This window comes from Micropterus salmoides, unplaced genomic scaffold, assembly GCF_014851395.1.
Source record: "Micropterus salmoides isolate LMB-PRFRI ecotype aquatic unplaced genomic scaffold, ASM1485139v1 Ms_hic_scaffold_18, whole genome shotgun sequence".
NCBI classification, from domain to species: Eukaryota; Metazoa; Chordata; class Actinopteri; order Centrarchiformes; family Centrarchidae; genus Micropterus; species Micropterus salmoides.
The window spans coordinates 26,938,080-26,956,389 of NW_024040928.1; the positions used below are offsets into that span (position 1 = coordinate 26,938,080).

The window sequence follows — 18,310 nt, forward strand, 5'->3', positions numbered from 1 at the left end:
AGACCAATCTCGGCTCACGAAATGCTCCTGCGATTGTCGGGAGGGGGGATCAGCCCAGATTTATATGTTGAAATAATTTGCATCTAAGACAATGTTGCTCTCACAATAGCCCAAAAGCATTTACATTTTCCAGAAGATTGATTATTTTTTCCATGTCTGATTGGACAGATTTGGACTTGGACCATTTGCCTCTTTTTCTTGGTGTTTTCACTTATTGGACGGTGCTGCTGGTGGACGATGTGATGAAATCTGTCAGTGGACGGATGGTTTGAAGAATGTTAACCTGGGTGGATGTATGATGGGTAGACTGGCATTTGGTTGATGGATGAAATGATTATTGGATGAATCTGTGAAAGGGCAGGTGGACTGATGAGTGAAGTGGTGAGTGAAGGGGTGAGTGGAAATATGGATGGAGGGGTTTACTAATGGATTGATGGTGGATGGATGAATGGTTAGAAATTTTGGTGAACTGACAGAAAGATGGATGGATAGATGACTTTTAGCACGATACGATGGATGGGTGAATGGGTGGCAGGTAAAATGATCGATGGAAGGGAATGGTTGATGCATGGATGAATGTGTGAATGGTTGGGTGAGTTGGTTGGTTGTATAAATATAGTAAGCAGTGATGGATGGATGGATAATGAATGGATAGACTTGTGAATGATAGATTAATGGACAATGATGGATGAATGATTAATGTAAGCATGAATTATGGATGGTTGGAATCAGTTTATTGTTAATGGTAAATTTTCATCAGAGTAACAATAAAATACAAAAAAAGAAGCTTTAAACTCTGTAATTTATGCTTAGTTTATCCTTATATGTACGTCCACACGGTGCAGGTAAACAAAAACACATCGATTTATCCACACACACACACAGGGTGAAACATTACTCTCTGTCCTGGGCTAACAGCATTAGAGAGCAATAGATGTCTGATTAAACCAGACAAATTGAATCACACAGTGTCGCTTTCATGTCTGATAACAAGTGTGACGTGAGGAAAACGCACAACAGCAGCAGAAAGAAACCAAACCACCAACGACCTCAGATCTGCTGAGGAAACACATGACTGACCGCAGAGCGTCTGTGTTATGACAAGTGCAGGGAAAGTGTGTGAGCCAAATTTCACGGCAACTCATCCAATAGACATTTCAACCCTATTCTCTCGTCACATATAGACACTCGGTCAAGACGCCTTGGCGTCACTTTTACACTTGTAGGGCTCCAAGGTCAAGTTACCAATACTAAATATGTAAAAGGTCGCAATCTGGTTAGGTTTAGGAAAACATCGTGGTTTGGGTTATCTCTTTTCATGCATGACGTCAACTACGGAGGACAGATATTTGGAAGCAATTTTGAACCATAGTACTGTGTTGAAACCACCACGTGACGGACTCCCAAAGCGTGGTTTATAATTTCATTATTCACATCAATTATTATATTATTATCTTTACATCTCTGTCATTTTGATATCCTGCATCATTCAAAATAGGTGGAGGGAAGAGAAGAGGCACCAAATCCCTCAGCAATAACAGTAAAATCTTTAAATTCTGAAAAAAAACATACTGGTGAACAAAACTATTTTTCAACTAAATAAGATGTTGGAAAAACTTTAATTTTATTGATTTATTTCTTGGACATTTTGTTCCCTGACTGAAAATACTGAGATCTGTCCACTCCGGAAGACGTTCTGCACAAAAGAGTTTATTCCGCCTTGTTTTCAGTGTTTATTTTCCACTTGAATACCTTTTTGTATTTATACCACTTGCTTTCAGTAAATGTTTTAAAAACATATCGTTTTTTTGGACCAATATTGAATCACCACAACTGCAGTCGACACATTTAGAAATAAAATATATTGGGGGAAAATTTGCTTATAGGCACTTGTTTAAAAGGAAAAACAAAACTTCTTTGTGATTAAAAAACTCATACATGAAACGGCTAAAATAACTGTTACTTAACTGACTTAACATACGTAAGATAAGTATCGTAACTTATGTAACATAACTAAAAAGAATCAATGTTGACTTTTTGTTTCACACAGGGAAAGTCCGATGTGTTGCCCAGACAGGGGACCAGACACTAAAGGACGTGACAAAGTGCAAAAACATCAAGCTCATTGTGGAGGTAACATTCACCAGGTGTTGGGATTCATCCTCTGGGGAACAACTGTACAAAATTTAATGACAGTCCCACTGATGGCTGTTTCAGTGCCTTAAATCATTTCATTACATGCAGCTGAAACACACAGAATAAACCTGCGTTCTTGAATAGCAGTTCAGCTGTGAAACGTGTTCAGATGTACAGTTTGAGTCCCGCAGCTCTGACAGCTGCTGCTTTCTGTTCAGACTCTGTTCTCTTTATTTCTGTGGAAACGCTGCTGTGGTGCTCCATTATAGAGATGTGTTTAAGTGTGTCAGCGTGTGTGTGTGTTATCTGCAGCTCTTATCTGCTGTCTGCTCCCCAGCTGGCTTACACCTGTCAGAGCCACACAAGGAGGCAGACACAGACTGATGGTCTGCCTCTGTGTGTGTGTGTGTGTGTGTGTGTGTGTGTGTGTGTGTGTGTGTGTGTGTGTGTGTGTGTGTGTGTGTGCGTGTGGTAAAAGCTGCAGACAGGGAGAAAGTGCCAGAGTGAGTGTGGTGACGGGGTTAAGGTGGAAGTGCAGGTTTTCATCCAGATGTTCTGAAAGTTCTCAATAAAACTAACATCTGTCAGTTTGTTTATCTTTATTTGTTTTGTGAGGAAGTTCTGATAAATTATTGAATTTCATTGCTCTTAATCAACAACATTCTTAAGCACAATTTAAACTTCTGCGTTGAATCTACACAGCAGCCTGACGCACACCTCCCCAAATATTTAAATACACGTCGCGGCAACGCGGAAGAACTGCGATTGGTCGGTTTGGTAGCATCGCATTTCCTCCTACAAGTCCACAGGAAGTAGTTTGTGCTTTGAAAGCAATTTCACTAGCAGCAAAACCAACGGATGTAACACGGTGGATCAGCCGATCAGCATGTGACCCATTCAGACATTAGAATTTGAAAAGTCTTCAAGAGCCGCTGGCAGAAGTCAACACAGTGGATGTTATAACGCTACCAACCAACTAGCATTTTGGCGGTGTAATTGCAGAACGATGCAGACACCAACACACAAGTATAAATGTGGCTACGTGCACAGCTTACGCCGTAGGTTACGCCATAGAAGTATAAATCAGGCTTAACTCCCAACATCTGACGATATGGACACTTGGTCAAGACCCCTTGTGTCACTTTTTAACACTCTGGTTACCCTTAAGCGTCGTTCTTGCACGTGTAGGGCTCTGCGGTCAAGTAAGCAACAATAAAAACGCAATGTCCAGTTAGACTTTCAAAATAAAACTAGTGGTTAAAGTTGCAATTTGGTGAGGTTTAGGAAAACATCATGGTTTGGATTAAATGTGTCACATGTGACTTAACTGACATGAGTTAAGTAACGTTACTTTCATAACTCACGTAACGCATCTAAAAACAATTAATGTTGACTTGTTGTTTCACACGGTAAACACAAATAAGGCTTGGGAGTCAGAACAGGTTGCCTTAAAAGTTGTGTAATTCGTCTCTTGTGTTCACATACTGTACTTTTGGAGACTGAACACTTTTCACTGTTAAACTCTGTTACTTAGCTGTTAAATTTATAATTCTTGACCTTGGAGGAAGATGCTGAGGAAGACCTGATACACTCGAAAGCTCCAGACTGAACTGACCTTTTGGTGTGATTATTTTGTCAGCTGCTGATTCAAAGGTCAACAATGAACTTTCACTCTCAGTTTTAAAGACAACATGGACAAGCCGTCCTTAAAGTGCTCCTAAAAAAGCATGGATGTTTCCGTTATAAGCTGGCAAACTCCATCTGCTGAGGAAGATCACGTGATATCAGCAAAACGCTCAGGAGCAGCTACTGAATAAACCTCGTGGAGACATTATTTCGTCAACCAAAAACAAACACAAGTCTTCATTTTCAGTGTTGTGATGATCAGAGCTCACCAAATGATAACAGCAGGAGGGAAGATTTGATGTGAGATTCAAATCATCTACTGGAAGACACATTAATAAATGGAATAAATAAAAGTAAAAAGCCTTTTAATAACCCTGTTGTGAATAAACTGAAATGATTAATTTATTCAGGACAAAATGATGAAGTGGAATTATTAATTGGCACATTTGATAATCATGAAAAGGCTAATTTAATAAGCTCACAAGTAGTTTACAATACAAATCGAATGATTAAAAGACATCCATCATTTTCAGTGATGCGACTTATATCAGAAATATAACGTAGGGAAACAATGGAAATGCTCAAGTAAAGTACAAGTAACTCAAATGTGTACTGAAAGAAACTTTTATTGCTATTTTTCATGAACCTAGACATTTTTCTGGAACAGAAGTTCCCATTTATAGCCCCTCCTACAGAGCTCTGATTGGTTTATTGTTTCTCCAGTCAGTTTAAATGGCTGTTAATGAGCAGCAACACCAGACCGGTTTCAAACAGCCATATATCAGTGTTTCAGAGAAGCTGAAAGAGAACCGGGGAGAAAGAGAAGAAAGAGCAGAACTGCAGGAATGTCTTTCACATGCAGGAATGTTTTATGTGTGTTGACCCGCAGGTGACCTCTGACCTCTGATAAGCCAGCCTGTTGTCATTCCCAGGTCATCAAATGTTCATTTTACAGTTTCCTACATTTACCAGAATGCCTTGTAACAGCTTCCTTATAAGAGGAAGCATTTAGATTCTCATGTTTTTTTTACTTGAGCGTAGAAACAGTTGTTAAATGTGATAATTCAGATCAGGTCAATCACTTAAACCAAACCTGTCCTGCTGCTGCAATGCATTCTGGTCAGTTTTTTATAATCAACTAACACATATAGCATTTTTACAGTGTGGCATTACTATTTTCACTTCAGTAAAAATATTTAAATACTTCTTCCACCGGTGCACTTAGACTGGTGTTTAAATGAATGTTAGAGATTATCTTAATTTCCTGGCTCTTGCTTTTAATTGTATGAAATGACATTCTTATTTATTTGTTTGATGAGCTTTCTCCAAAGTGCTGTGGTGCAGGAAGTGAAAACTTCTGTAGTTTGACATCAGAAATGTCTGAATTTGACGTCATCGGTGCAAAAATACCTTCACACGCAGCTGCTTTCAGGACACAGAGGTCAAGTCCTCCGCAATGTCTCTGGGAAATTTGGAAATTTAATACCCTTGAGGATTTCACCGTGCAACATTCAGATGCTTAACTTAAGTTAAAGTATCACTGCCGCACTGAAAATATACTCTGTTACAAGTGAAAGTCCTGCATTGAAAATATACATGAGCATTATAAGTAAAATACACTTAAAGTTTAAAATGTCAAAGTAGCATTGTTCTGGTTTAGTTAGCTGAGGCAAAGATAATCTAAGTATTTTAACCTAGTTTTGTTTAGTTGAAACAAAATTATTATTATTATAATAACCTCATCACATGTTTTAGATGTAAATTCTTAATGTTACGTAACTATAACTTTCAGAATAATGTAGTGTAGTTTGTAAATACATGGAAATAGTAGAAATACAGGATAAATACGTTCTACAAACAACATTTGAATTGATTTGGTGTTTAAATACAGCTGTTAAAGCACCTCTGGAAATATATTTGGTGTGCAGAAAACATACAAGATGGAATAAAAACTGTTTCTCAGTTTGGCTTTTATTATTTTTGGACATTTAGCAAAATACTGCAGAAACATCCAAAGCAGTATAAGAGCTAACGGTTACAAAGAAAACAAAAACAAAAATACAAAATGAAACAAAATCATGATTGCATTCAGTTATATTTCAAGAACGGCTGATAAAACTCATTGATTGCTATAATGTCACTTGAATCACGCCGTCCTCACGTCGATTTTCATATAAGTTAAAAGAAAAATTAAACAATTTGGCTACCATCATGGATAAAAGCAACACAGCGACAGATCACACAGACCACAAAGAGCAATAATTTACACAAATAATTTAATAAATACATAAATAAATAGAACACAAAAGTAGTTAGATATACTGTATAGTGGTAATACAGAAGGCTTTGTAAAAAATAATAATCATATTATACCCAGTCAGTGATAAATAAGTGATCAAAAACAATCAGATCAGTTTAAGGCAGTTTTACAGCAAGAGTTTCTAATCCAAAGGCATTACCGGCTACACTAGTGGTTACTCTTTATTCTTTTCAGGCAACAGCTACTGATCCACGGATCCACAAGCTATGTTAAAGCTAATCAGAGTGATGAGATAAGGTCTTTTCAGGCCTGTGATTTCTGGGGTTTTATCGGCTACAGGTCGTTCCCTCTCTTAGGTCTAGAAGCTAATAGCACTTGTGCAGAGATGCTAGAAAAATAAATTAACAGTCTAACGCTTTAAGTGTTTTAAATGTGATGTCAGAGATCCTTTAAGGGGCTGGGGGGGGGGGGGTTTATAGGCCTCGGGGGTTCAAACACACACCCAGAACCTGCTGATGTGTCCTTGAGCAAGGCACTGAATCCCTGCCAGCTGCAGGTGACCGCTGACCTCTGACCCCTACAAATAGGTGCATGACAGTAGGAGTTTCACTAATGTCTTATTTTACCTCAGGGACTCAAAATGGTGATGCCAGAAATAAGTCATCTTTATTCTAATGTGATTTGTGCATTTTCTTGAATTAACATCCAAAAATAGGCAAATCGCTGTAGAAATTAGAGTTAAGTGGATTCAATTCTTAAAACAACAGTTTCTAATTTGGTGATTTCCTTTTTTTTTACCCAAATAACTGAAACAAGAGAGAAAATCACTCCCATCAACAGTGCAGTCAACCAGAGTTACAGCTTCTCACCAAAGTGCCATAAATGTTTCACTTGGTTGTCTTGTTATCTGACAGTGTGACGGCAGCCTGAAGTCCCGGATCAGCAGGCGGGGCGGAGCGGCATCTGCAGCAGGATCACCTGCCGGTTCTCGGACGGGTGGCATTTGTTGATGTGTCTGGTGAGTCCCGGGGAGCTGTAAAAGATGGCGGGGCAGTATTTGCACGGGTAGACCTGTGAGGAGTGCAGCAGGCGGATGTGCCGCTCCTGGCTGCCTCTGTTGGAAAAGTTCTCCCCGCAGACCGGACACAGGTGGCAGGTGGAGGAGCTCAGGTTCAGCGGCGCCGCGCTCTGCTCGCAGGCCGGCGCCTCCTTCTCCTCCGCCGGTTTTGGGGAGCCGTGCTGAGACGCCAGGTGCTTCCGCAGGTATGCTTGGCGCTTAAACTTTTTCCCACAGTGATTACAATCATACAGCCCTTCCTCTGAGCCAGACTCGGACGGCCCGGGGCTGGGTGTGTCCCTGTCACTAGAATCCTTCACTTCATCCGGCGCCGTCTTCCCGGACGCAGCCGCCTTGTCGCTCTCCAAATTTTGCACACCGGGGGCTCCGCTCTGCGGCTTCGGTTTGTGCCACCGCCGGTGCGAGGCGAGGTTAGCGGGGCAGCTGAACACCTTGTCACACTCAGGACACCTGTACTCAACCCGGACTATCCTGGAGCACTTGTGCTGCGCCAGGGAGAACGGGTCTGCGTACGCCTCTCGGCACAGCTGGCACACGAACTCGCCCAGCGGGTTGTTGTCACCTCCGGACGGCTGCGGTCTGGAAGGCTTCTGGTCCACCGGCGCCTCTTTAATCTTGAGCCCGAGAACCGGAGATGTGGTGACATCATCCTCAAAGTGCAGTTTCCGGATAGCTTTGGTTTTCTTGGACGGTGGTTTGCTTTTGCGCTCGGTGTCGCTGGACTGCCGCTTGGTCCCGGCGGCGGGGAGCGTCCCCGTGGATGTGGCGCTGGTCCCTATGCGACTGCTGTTGCTGGAGCCAATTTTCAGGTCTACCGGGGCGAAGAGGTGGTCCAAAGCTGGTGTGGGGAAAGACTCCGCGGAAACCGGTGACCCGAGGTTGAAGCGTCTCTCGAAGTAGGAGCGGTCGTGGTCCTGGCTGACGGGGCGGGTGGGGCTGTAAAGCGCCTGGTACACCGCCTCCGGGTTTCCGAATTGCACCGGTTTAACATCCTGCTCCGGAGCCGTGGCCACCGCCCCGCAGGTGGGCGTCGGCGTCTGTGCGCGCACCGGTACGGAGGCGAGAGGCCCGGATGAGGACGGCAGCAGCGGCGGAGCATCAGCCGCTGTTTGCTCCGCTTCTTCCTCGTCAGAGCGGACCCGGTAAGATACCGGGTTGGTTTTCTTGTTCCTTTTTACTAAAAATCCTCTCGGCATGTTCGCGGTGGACGGAGAGCTGAAGGCACTTTGGACGCTGCTGCGGGGAGAAGAAATCCACTTTTAGCCGCTCGCTGACAGAAACATCTGATGCGTCTTTTTGTTGTTGTCTCCTCCTGCTACTGATCCTCTGTTCTCCCCCCGAGGTGCTTTCACCACAACATAGCTGCACTCTTTTTAAGGCGACATGATGACATTGTTCCCGTCCCCCCTTGTTGCCTCATCCCCGACCAATCAGAAGGAGCCGAGGTTCCCCGTGGATTTGGGTAGTGGGTGTGGGAGGATGGAGAGGCTGATGGAGGGGAGGAAGGGGGTGGTGGAGGGAGGATTTGCAGATTGCAAAGCAGATGTACCTGAGGGTTTTATTGTGATTCACCCCCCCTGTACACACTCTCTCTCCTCCTCCTCCTTCTAGTCTCGACCCGGGCACACGCCAGGAGCCTCCTGCTTTTACGGTCTGATGAGTTTGTATAGAAATCTACACGTGCCTCGGCTTTATGTGTCTCCTTTGGGTGGTGGGGGCTCTGATTTGTCCAAAAAGGAGACATCGGTCCACATAACGGCGTCAAGAAGAAGTGATTGGGGAAAAAAAGCAGAACTGCAGGCTGGAATTTAAGCTTCAATGAGGGAAAATGCAGCAGAACAATTTTAGAAATTTACTAAAAGTGAAATTTAGGTCAGATTGAGACAGAGAAAACAAGTGAACCTCAGTTCCAAACCTTATAATACTTAAGTGAACTGTGTTCAGGGCTATCAATAACCAATAATGGGTTCGGATTCTACAATTTAAGACATTCAAAGAATTTCCACTAAAGATCCCAAAAACAGATTCAAAAAAGCGCTTGTATGCACCAGACGATGGAGTTTAATTCGGCCAACTACATGAGACAAATAACCCAACGGCAAACAAACAAACATTACAACCACTGCAGCTCTGCAGCATGTGCGCTGGCGTGACAGTTAACTCCGGACATATGAATCCGTCATTTTACGCATACATAATTAATAGCGAGAGGAGGGTTTCCTGCTTTGCATCACAATGGCTGCGCTTGTGCAAGCTGTAGACCCGGCGTGATTGAAAAGGAAATTGCACAGTTGGAAAAAAAAAGAGGAGAAGAAGTGGGGGAACAATCTGGCCCCCAGATAGGGTACCGTCGGCGCGTGCTGTGCGTAATCAGTGCGCTTTTTCTGTGTCTCCAAATGGGGCAAATCGAGATTATCTGCGAGTTAAAACACACTAAACCCAATTCCTGCAGGTCAGATCCGACCCGCGGTCTGCCGGATATGAGTCTGTCTTTCACCGTGAGTGATGATGGGATGTCACATGTGTCGGTGCTGAACTCGAGGAGGCGTCTGCAGTGTTTAAACGTGCGCGTGCAGAAATCAGCGTGTGGATGTTAAAGATCTTTGTAAAGCTGCAGGTTTCAGATGATGCGTTGAGCTCAGGATCAGATTGATCGATTTGGCCCCATGTTTGACTGTTCGAGATGAAATACAACTAATTAAAATGCTGCCATAAGTCAATATCTCATTATAACTGACTAGAATTCACATTTTCCTTCATTTTCATCTGTTGGTGGTTTAATCTGAACTAAAAGCATTAGCTCCAAAAACCTCTATTTTAACAGGTTCATTTAGTTCATTATCAGGTCTTAAAAGTATTTTTCTTCATTTCCACCTGTTTCCAATACAAATCAACTAAACAAATATAAAGAATTTCCATGAATCAGGTCTCACTTTCCTTAAGTCTAGTGCAGCAGCCTGCTCACCCGGTCTTTTTCAAAATAAAATAAAACATTAATTTATAGAAAATCAATGAAACAAGTTGAAAGTTCTTTCAATTGTGGATGAGTTTACATTAACACATTTTCATTCGTTTGCTATAATGATCCAAACGCAATAGGCCTATATAAAAATCTGAAATGCATAATATATGATAACTGTTCAAAATCCAGCTGAAGATCATATTATGCAGCTATAACAGATAAAATACACATAAGGTAACATAATGTGATTAATAACACAAAAACTAAGCACCACATAGAGCCCCCCTGTAGAATAAAATAATAAAACCATTAAAAAAAACGTCTTTTCATTACCAATGACATGCTTAAAGCATCATTATTCATAAATAAGAACATTATAGCAATGTTATTAGAGAGTAAAATATCAGTAAGTGCAGTAAAGTTACCAATAAAGTTACTTTAAGAGTACCATAGAAACACTGTTGGTATCAGAATAATTATAGGACATTTAAAAACAGAACAAATTTTACTGATCCCAGGAGGGAAACTCTTTATATTTTATCTTGTGTGAAAACTACAAGAGATTAAAAAGTCAGCATACATGAAGAATTCTGGATAATCTGGTGATTTATAATTACAGCATTTTAAACGTGACCAATCATATATGCATCCTGTGATATCTGACTTTACATTTGGGCACCAGCAGCCTGTGCGTTTTTTAAGTCTGCGGGGTGTTGGTGTGTGCGGACATATGTTGTTGTGTGTGTGTGCGGTTATTTTCCCGACAGGCTTCAGCTCAGCCTCATTAGCATACAGCTGTAGAGTGACACCCTCCTCCTCCTCCTCCTCCTTTTCCTCCTCCTCCTCCTCTTCCAAAAAGCTTTCATCTCCAGCCGCTATAGGGGCTGATTGGTCACGCTGCTGCAGAGTCAGTTACAGTTGGCACATTATGGAGGAAATAAAACAGAAATGTCTATTTATTTGTATTAAACTATTTTACTGTACATCATATTTGAAGTTAGGGTAGGTAAATAGTTTCCACACCCCAATTAACATCTATTTAGGGACTTAATTTAAAGTTTACATTAGATTTTTTTTAATAAAGGTCTGTACGAGCTCAGGCAGAGTTGTTGAGGAAGGATTCAATGCCATCAAATTAAGGAACAACTCAAAAAGGACTTCACATATCAAAGAACCTCTCAGTGACTTTATTAACTGGAGGCCCCTTAACCTGATGTTGCTGTAACATGTTTTCAGATCTATCTAATTTTAAGTTCCCATATTTGCTTGCAATGTTTACTGAACTCATGTCATTCATATGCCATGAAAATAAGTCCCTAAAATTCGATATCATTTGTTCAAAATAACTTTCTAATTATCTAATTAGTGTCACATTTTCAATTCAAGGAATAATTCAACACTGTTCGCTCAAAGAGTTTAGAAGAAGATTGATGTCAATCTCATGTCAGCATTAAAAGAGTATTCATAAAATTCCTTTAACAGAGTTAACAGCAGTATTTGTTGTTGCTGTTATGATAAGTGTCCACAGGAGCCGTCAATTCCATGCTTCCCAAATATACACCAAAATGTAATTTAAATAAGTATTTTATTTATTAAACACTGGCTTGTAAACACTTTATTATTATTTTTTTGTGCACAACTGACAGGAACTTAACATAGTCTGAAAGTAGCAGGCTAGTTATAACTGTGAGGGCTGCTACTCGGGTCAGATAGTAAGCTACAAAAGTATGTAAATTGGTAAATAATTTAGCCTAGGCTACTAAAACAAAGTTAACAGGAACTTTCAAAAATTGTAGCAATTTATGTTAAAAATCAAAGGAACCTTCTTCTTTGGGTCTGGATCAACTTTCTGTTCTGATCTTCTGCCAATCAGGGTCAGCGTTTGTATGATGTCATCACGTAGACGTATGAAACTGGAATCATTAGAGGTTCTACTGCGTGACTATATACTTTATTCTTAACACTGGAATTAGCAGTTTGACTCCACAGATTTATCACTGCACGTCTATCACACTGTCGGACTCACGATGGACACTTAAAAAAAGAAAAATCAATATTGATGCAGAGAGATATCTTCTTTTTAATGACATATTCTCCTTCCTTGGTAAAATCTAGCGCCTAAATTGGCCACATAGGGTGTGTTATGCTAGTAGCGGCTAATGTAGCCTGCAGCATAGATGAGCAGCGGGCTTCAGAGGTCTGGTGAGCTCACTTCTTTCAAACTCTTTTATTCTTTTATTTTCAAACTTGTAGTCTTCAGCCAATGCCGACTCAAGTGACTTCACTTCAGTACATTTATCAGGCTTCACACAGCTCCCCCTGAGACACTAAAGGCTTCATACTACTTGTTTTACATAGGTAGTGTAGAAACAGGCGCTGATGTGTACAATCGGTGGAGCCTGTGAAGTTTTGACCGCTGTCGTGGTTTTTAGGAGCTGTTCCCTGATTGGTTTGTTTCGTGCACACACAAACATGCAGTAAAGAGATTCAAAGTTTCAAAGAGTTTCATGCTATTCAGCTGATCGATAGTTGGTGGTGGTTACATGCAAAAAAGTGACTTCTAACAAGTAAACAATGCAGGATTGCAAACATTTTATGAGGATAAAATACATGTGTATTAGAGCTCAGTGATTCCCACACAGATGATTTTGTGCATGTGTTTCAGTTAAACGGTTTATTATAAACTAATTTAACAGGGTTAAAAGGCTAACTTGGTGATGTCACTCATGATGTCCCAGCAGTCCGGGTAGGCGAACATGGGCAGCAGGTTGCGGTTGTAGGTCAGATATTTCACAGCGCCGCTCCTCAGAGCCTCTCGACTCTTTGTATCTTCAAATCTGTCCTGAGGGAGGACGTTTGAGTCGTCGGTGTCCTCCATCACCTTCCGCTTCGACTCATCGTCCTGCAGGGACACACAGGTGGAGGTAAAAACACACAATCTGCTTAGACACAGCAACTCTTCAAACGACAGAGAATAAGCTGCTCAAAGCTGTTTGTACTTGGTATTTTATGTATTTCTTTCTAATCGTATTCAGCACTTTCCGATTGTGTTTCTGTTCCATAGTCATACATGTTATATTTCTACATTTAAAAAAAAACCAGAAAGGTCAGACTCAGATCAAACTAAAAGTTGGGGATGGAAATGAAAGCACAAACTGTGGTTGAGGTGATCTGCTGAAGCTCCTGCTCAAAGTCGGAGAATCTGTCGTGATAAATGGCCAAACACCAGCGCTGTCTGAAGAAACTGCAGGAGACACACACATTCAACCACACTATTTTTAATCATCAGCAGGATCCTACAATAATTTTATCCCCCAAATCCCTGCTGTTAACAACCTAATCATGTCTTCAATACAGCACATTCATCTGTAGAAGCTTTTACACAGCAACAAACTCCAGATTATTACTGTTGAGAGAAGTCTAAAACTACAGTGGGACTATGTGTATTTAATACTGATACAGAACATTTGTTGTTTATACTATAAAGCAACATTTTAGTTTTACCCTGTTGAATTTCCAGCACACTTTAGACCAGTAGTTCCCAACCTGTGGCTTGTAATCCTTTAAAATAAGGCAACGTCTCCATCCCACATCACAGCTGTGGAACTGTGAGCCTTTGAACTAAAGACCGAGTTTTGCGTCTCATATTGTCTTGCATGCCTATAATCGACAGTGTGACAATGTGAAAAGTGTCGCTTGTAGTGATGAACCTGCAGAGAATTATCACCCTTCATCTAACAGCTGTTATCACTGAAGAAGCTGTGAAAAGCCGCCGTACACAAGCAGCTCAGCAGCAATCAGCAGACAGACACAGTTAGAGACTCGCTGGTGAACACAGAGCGGCATTTAGCAGCGACAGAGCCTGATATTTCCCTCAGGAGCAGGTGGAGACCAAACACAGGGCTAAAAGGAGAGTGGATATTGGATTTACATTCATCAGGTGACACAAAAACACGACTCCAAATGAATGACCATGTTGCTCTGTAACTGCTGGAGGTGGAAATGAGCAGCGGTCAGTACATTAAGTACTTACAATTTTGAGGTTGGTGTATTTTATATTATTATTCTGAATCCACAAAGTAACCAGTAACTAAAGGTATCAAATACATTTGGTGGAGTAGAAGTATAAAGAAGCAGAAAATACTCAAGAGAAGTACCTGAAAATTGTTACTTCAGTGCACTACTTGAGTAAATGTCCTCCACCACTGGTAATAATTATCTATGAATAATATATAATAATATGTCAGTAAACGCGAGTTTGTCTATTACTCTTGTACTTTTACTTCAGTAGGTCTTTGAATGCAGAACTTTAACTTGTGCTGGAGTATTTTTACATTGTGGTATTGGTATTTTTGTACAAGATGTGTACTTCTTCCACAACTGGCTATGTGCATAAATAGCCACCACGAGAGGTAACTGAGAAACTGTCTTTCTTTGTAATTTGGGTGAACAAACACACCCAGAAGCTACACTAACTGTGTGACTGAATAACCTCCAGCCGCCACACGGCCGATCAATTATTTTAACAGCTCATTATGGTCCGTCAGCCTCCACAATGACTTCACGAGTCAGCTGAGTGAGCGGCGTGACGAGGAATCAGCCTCTGCAGCGGGGAGGCTCCGGCTTTGTCTCGCCCTGGACCGGCCACAAAGACAGATTGGTGAGCTGCATAAACAGATTAGGAGGCGAAGGGGGGGGCGGGACAATAGACGTCCATATCTGGGGGTCATTTGTGTTGAAACCTCAGAAGCAGGTCACCCGCTGTTTGACAAACACACACACACACACTGCAAAGTCACACCAGTAAACACTCAGACAGGACAAAAGACACTGAAGGCCTAAATCTCTCTCGCCTGTTCAGACCACTTTCTGAAAACATTTCCTCTCTCAGACTCAAAGTGGATCATTTTTGTACAGGAGAATGTCATGAAAACAGCTATTTAAAAAAAATATATAAAAGAAACGTGACCACCTGCTGTCTGTAACATTCTGGTACCAAAATCAGACCTGAAAAACAGCAACATGTATTCTTGTACAAAGAATAAATTATACTGCTGCAGAGGCTGGACAAACTGACAGAAGCACTAAACACAATAACAGGGAAGAAAATATAAATTTGCTCAAGTTGTTTGTTGTTTTCATCATTTGATTCCCCAAACTGATCCTTTCTGCAGGTCTATTGTACTATGATGTGTATGTTTCGTGTGTTTGTTTACCTCCTGAGTTATTGACGCTAATAAAAGACTTCAGTAAAAGATGATTATCTGTCACTGTCAATCTGTGCAATGCAGGAGGTGTTTTTTATGATCTGTGTTTACTTCAGCTATAAAAGTATTGTGTTTCTTGGAATACGTTTCAACATCCTATACAGAAGAAATAAAGTATATGCAAAACACTTAAAGGATAATTCTGGTTTGCTACAACTCATTTGTCATAGTTTGTTCAATCATAACTATTAGAGACAGGTTGTAAATAAACCCCAACTAAGTCAAACTTCTTCGGAAGAGAAAATGAAGCTGTCTGATGTAAACATCAATCACAGTTTACAGACCCACTTCCTGCCTCACCTCTGACCTGCTGCACTTCCTGTAGCTGTGTGCACAGTTTCCCTGTGCAAAGTGCAAAGTGGGATTATTACCGACATTTAGATGAGACAAATATCAGTTTGACCTGAAAATAAAGTGGTTTAGATAATCTCAAACTGCTCAGCTCTGTTCCCTCCAGCAGCCTTCTGGAAGAATTCAACAGTTACAAGGATGTTTTACAGAGAAAATTCAGCAGAGGAGCAAATATACAAAAAAAAAACAGCAGTATAAAATCTCAACACAGTGCGGACATGAGAGCTGCTGCGTGGCAGGGCTCAGCACTACTTTTATCTGGTCAGTCAGGCTCGTGATAGTTTGCTTGGTCAAGCGAAAATAAGGTAACTGCAGTCTCTACCCGCTCTTAACAAACCACAAATAAAGCTATTCTTTTTTTGTCACAATGTGCAATTTGGTGATTGTTACCATGGCTCAGCATGGTGGCTAAGTTTTCGGGCTTAAAATAAGTAAGTCTTTATTTCTGTGAAGTCTAAAATGTCTTTTTGAAACCAGCCCCAGGTCTTACCAAACAACTTGTTGAGTACAGTGGGTTGTTGACAAAATGGACTGTCTAGAAATACTTAAAAATGAAAAATATCAGCAGACATTTGTGAACTAATATTCTTTCTGTCTCCCACCTGTACAGGTCGTGGACCAGCCCCTGGTGGTAGAGGTTCGACAGCTGGCCCAGCAGCTGCTGGTGTTTCCCGTACAGACTCAGGTAATTGGAGACGGGGATGGGCTTCAGGGAGAAACAGGTGAGCGTCTCCACCAGCTCGTTGCAGTCGAGATGTAAACCGAAGTAGTTCCCCGTCTCCACTCGTCCGGTCACGATACCGCTGTCCTGTAACTTTACACGAACACACAAGTCAGTAAGACAACTTGATCTTCTTTGGGAGAGTTGTTCTTGGTTTGGTTTTCAGAGTAACTTATTAATATGACACTGCCCATGTCAGTGCCTGCGGCCTTTTATAGATGTATTAAGCTGCAATATTCTCTAGTTTTGTTTTTGTCCACAAATCCCATGAAAAGATATAAAACTATACATCGGACTGTTCTGACTTCCCTACCATGTCTCTCAGCTCCAAGTCTATTGATTCCTACTAAAAAATTTTAAATGTTCAGTAAAAAACAGCTGGTCATTGTAGTTTTTAACAAATGTTACTCAAACAGGAGGAAATCTGTGCATCTGAGTCTACATTTGGCATCTCTATTGATGTGTTTTTAATAGTTTTTAGACAACAATTGAGCTCTATGGCACATAAATAAGATATATCAGGCTTTGATACACACAATACTTGTTAGTTAGTTGTTAGTAGAGTGAGTACACACCTAGTCGTAGAGGGAATGAACCTCTAACTCTTTAACTGGCCGTTAAATTGAATCAATGTGATATTTGTCTTGCAGTATTCACATTAGTGATGGAAGTCCAATAATTAAAGATGAATGGCAGCCAAATAAATAATACTATTTTTCTTTTTCTTTTATTTATTCATATTCTTTCAATTAATTTGCAGTTGTCTAACTTTTCATTTGGTTATTTGTCGGGTGTTTCAGTCTCTTGTTTTTCCTTGTACACGTGGGTTCATTAAGGAGAGTGACTTGTTTATACGTCACATATTGGGCCAATTAGCGACCCAGTCTTGGAAATAAAAACCAGCAATAAACCACTTCTGTGTCAAGTGACACTGACATATGATCAGTTAAACCTTACTTGTTTAACAGTAGGACCCGTTAGATAGGTAGCTGATGGTTTGGTAAAGTGTAGGTAGTTATATCCTCCAGGCAGCTTTCCTCCTGAGCATAGAGGAAAAACACATGATGAGGGTTGCGGATCATATAATTCATGTTGTAACAGAATACAGGAATCCATCAATGAGTGAATATGATATCCTAAATTGTCCTAAACACACAGATCAATGATGCTCATTGTTTCTGATCTAACGGTGTGTAGCAATACCGTTTTACGGTGTGTAAAAGTACCTTTAACTTTCTCTTCTTTTCTTTTTTTTCTTTGTTTTCATGCATTTTGTAAAAAGCAAGAATTATGAAAATGCCATACTTTAAAAGACCAATCGTGGTGTCAGTGTTAGGAGAAGATGCTTTTATCAGAAGAAAATATTCAAATAAGATGCCGAAACCTGCACTGGCGCCATTACTGAGACAACAACAGACGCATCATAACATGCATTTCACTGTTCACCACCCACAGAGGAAAAGAGAGCCAGACTCAGATAGCAAGCGCTGATATGGCATCTCTGCTCTCCCTGAACATTGAAATCCCTCTGAAAAAGTTCATGTGTGTTTCATTGGGGAAGAAGGGGCGAAGCAGAGAGGCTGTTGTGTTTATGTAACCTGTGGAGTGGCCTTGGGTTACTCCGTGAATACACAGCGGCACAATGCGCCATTGTTACGGCCTGCTATGGTTTGAGTGTCCACCACAATAACATCGGCAGTGGGTGGGTGGGTGGGTGAAAGATTGGAAAATGTTGCACAAAAACATAATGAAAAAATACTGGCAGTGAAAATTCTCTCAGATAAAAGCCGACAAAAACACGAACAGACAGGAAGGACACAGAGGGGAGTATTGAGGTGGACAGACCCTGGAAACATATGGACACCTGACATCTGGTGATGAATGTGAAGGAATTTTGTGTTTATGCCAC

General features: G+C 41.0%; 2 protein-coding genes across 3 annotated transcripts in view; both read right to left on the bottom strand.

Moving 5' to 3' along the window:
* Nucleotides 1-5,727: 5,727 nt before the first annotated feature.
* Nucleotides 5,728-8,503, bottom strand: insm1a (insulinoma-associated 1a). The gene has a single exon (XM_038726154.1). The coding sequence runs from the start codon at nucleotides 8,294-8,296 to the stop codon at nucleotides 6,962-6,964; it is 1,335 nt and encodes a 444-aa protein (XP_038582082.1). The 5' UTR covers nucleotides 8,297-8,503; the 3' UTR covers nucleotides 5,728-6,961.
* A 4,138-nt stretch (nucleotides 8,504-12,641) lies between these two features.
* The window catches only part of cfap61 (cilia and flagella associated protein 61), a 35,304-nt gene continuing 29,635 nt past the window's right edge, over nucleotides 12,642-18,310 (bottom strand). For both annotated transcript variants that reach the window (XM_038726751.1, XM_038726750.1), the window contains exons 22-25: nucleotides 17,359-17,441; nucleotides 16,283-16,494; nucleotides 13,219-13,306; nucleotides 12,642-12,964 (exon numbers count right to left, since the gene is read on the bottom strand). In XM_038726751.1, coding sequence (XP_038582679.1) covers nucleotides 12,761-12,964; nucleotides 13,219-13,306; nucleotides 16,283-16,494; nucleotides 17,359-17,441 — 587 coding nt within the window. In that variant the 3' untranslated portion in view covers nucleotides 12,642-12,760. The remainder of the gene's footprint in view (nucleotides 12,965-13,218; nucleotides 13,307-16,282; nucleotides 16,495-17,358; nucleotides 17,442-18,310) is intronic.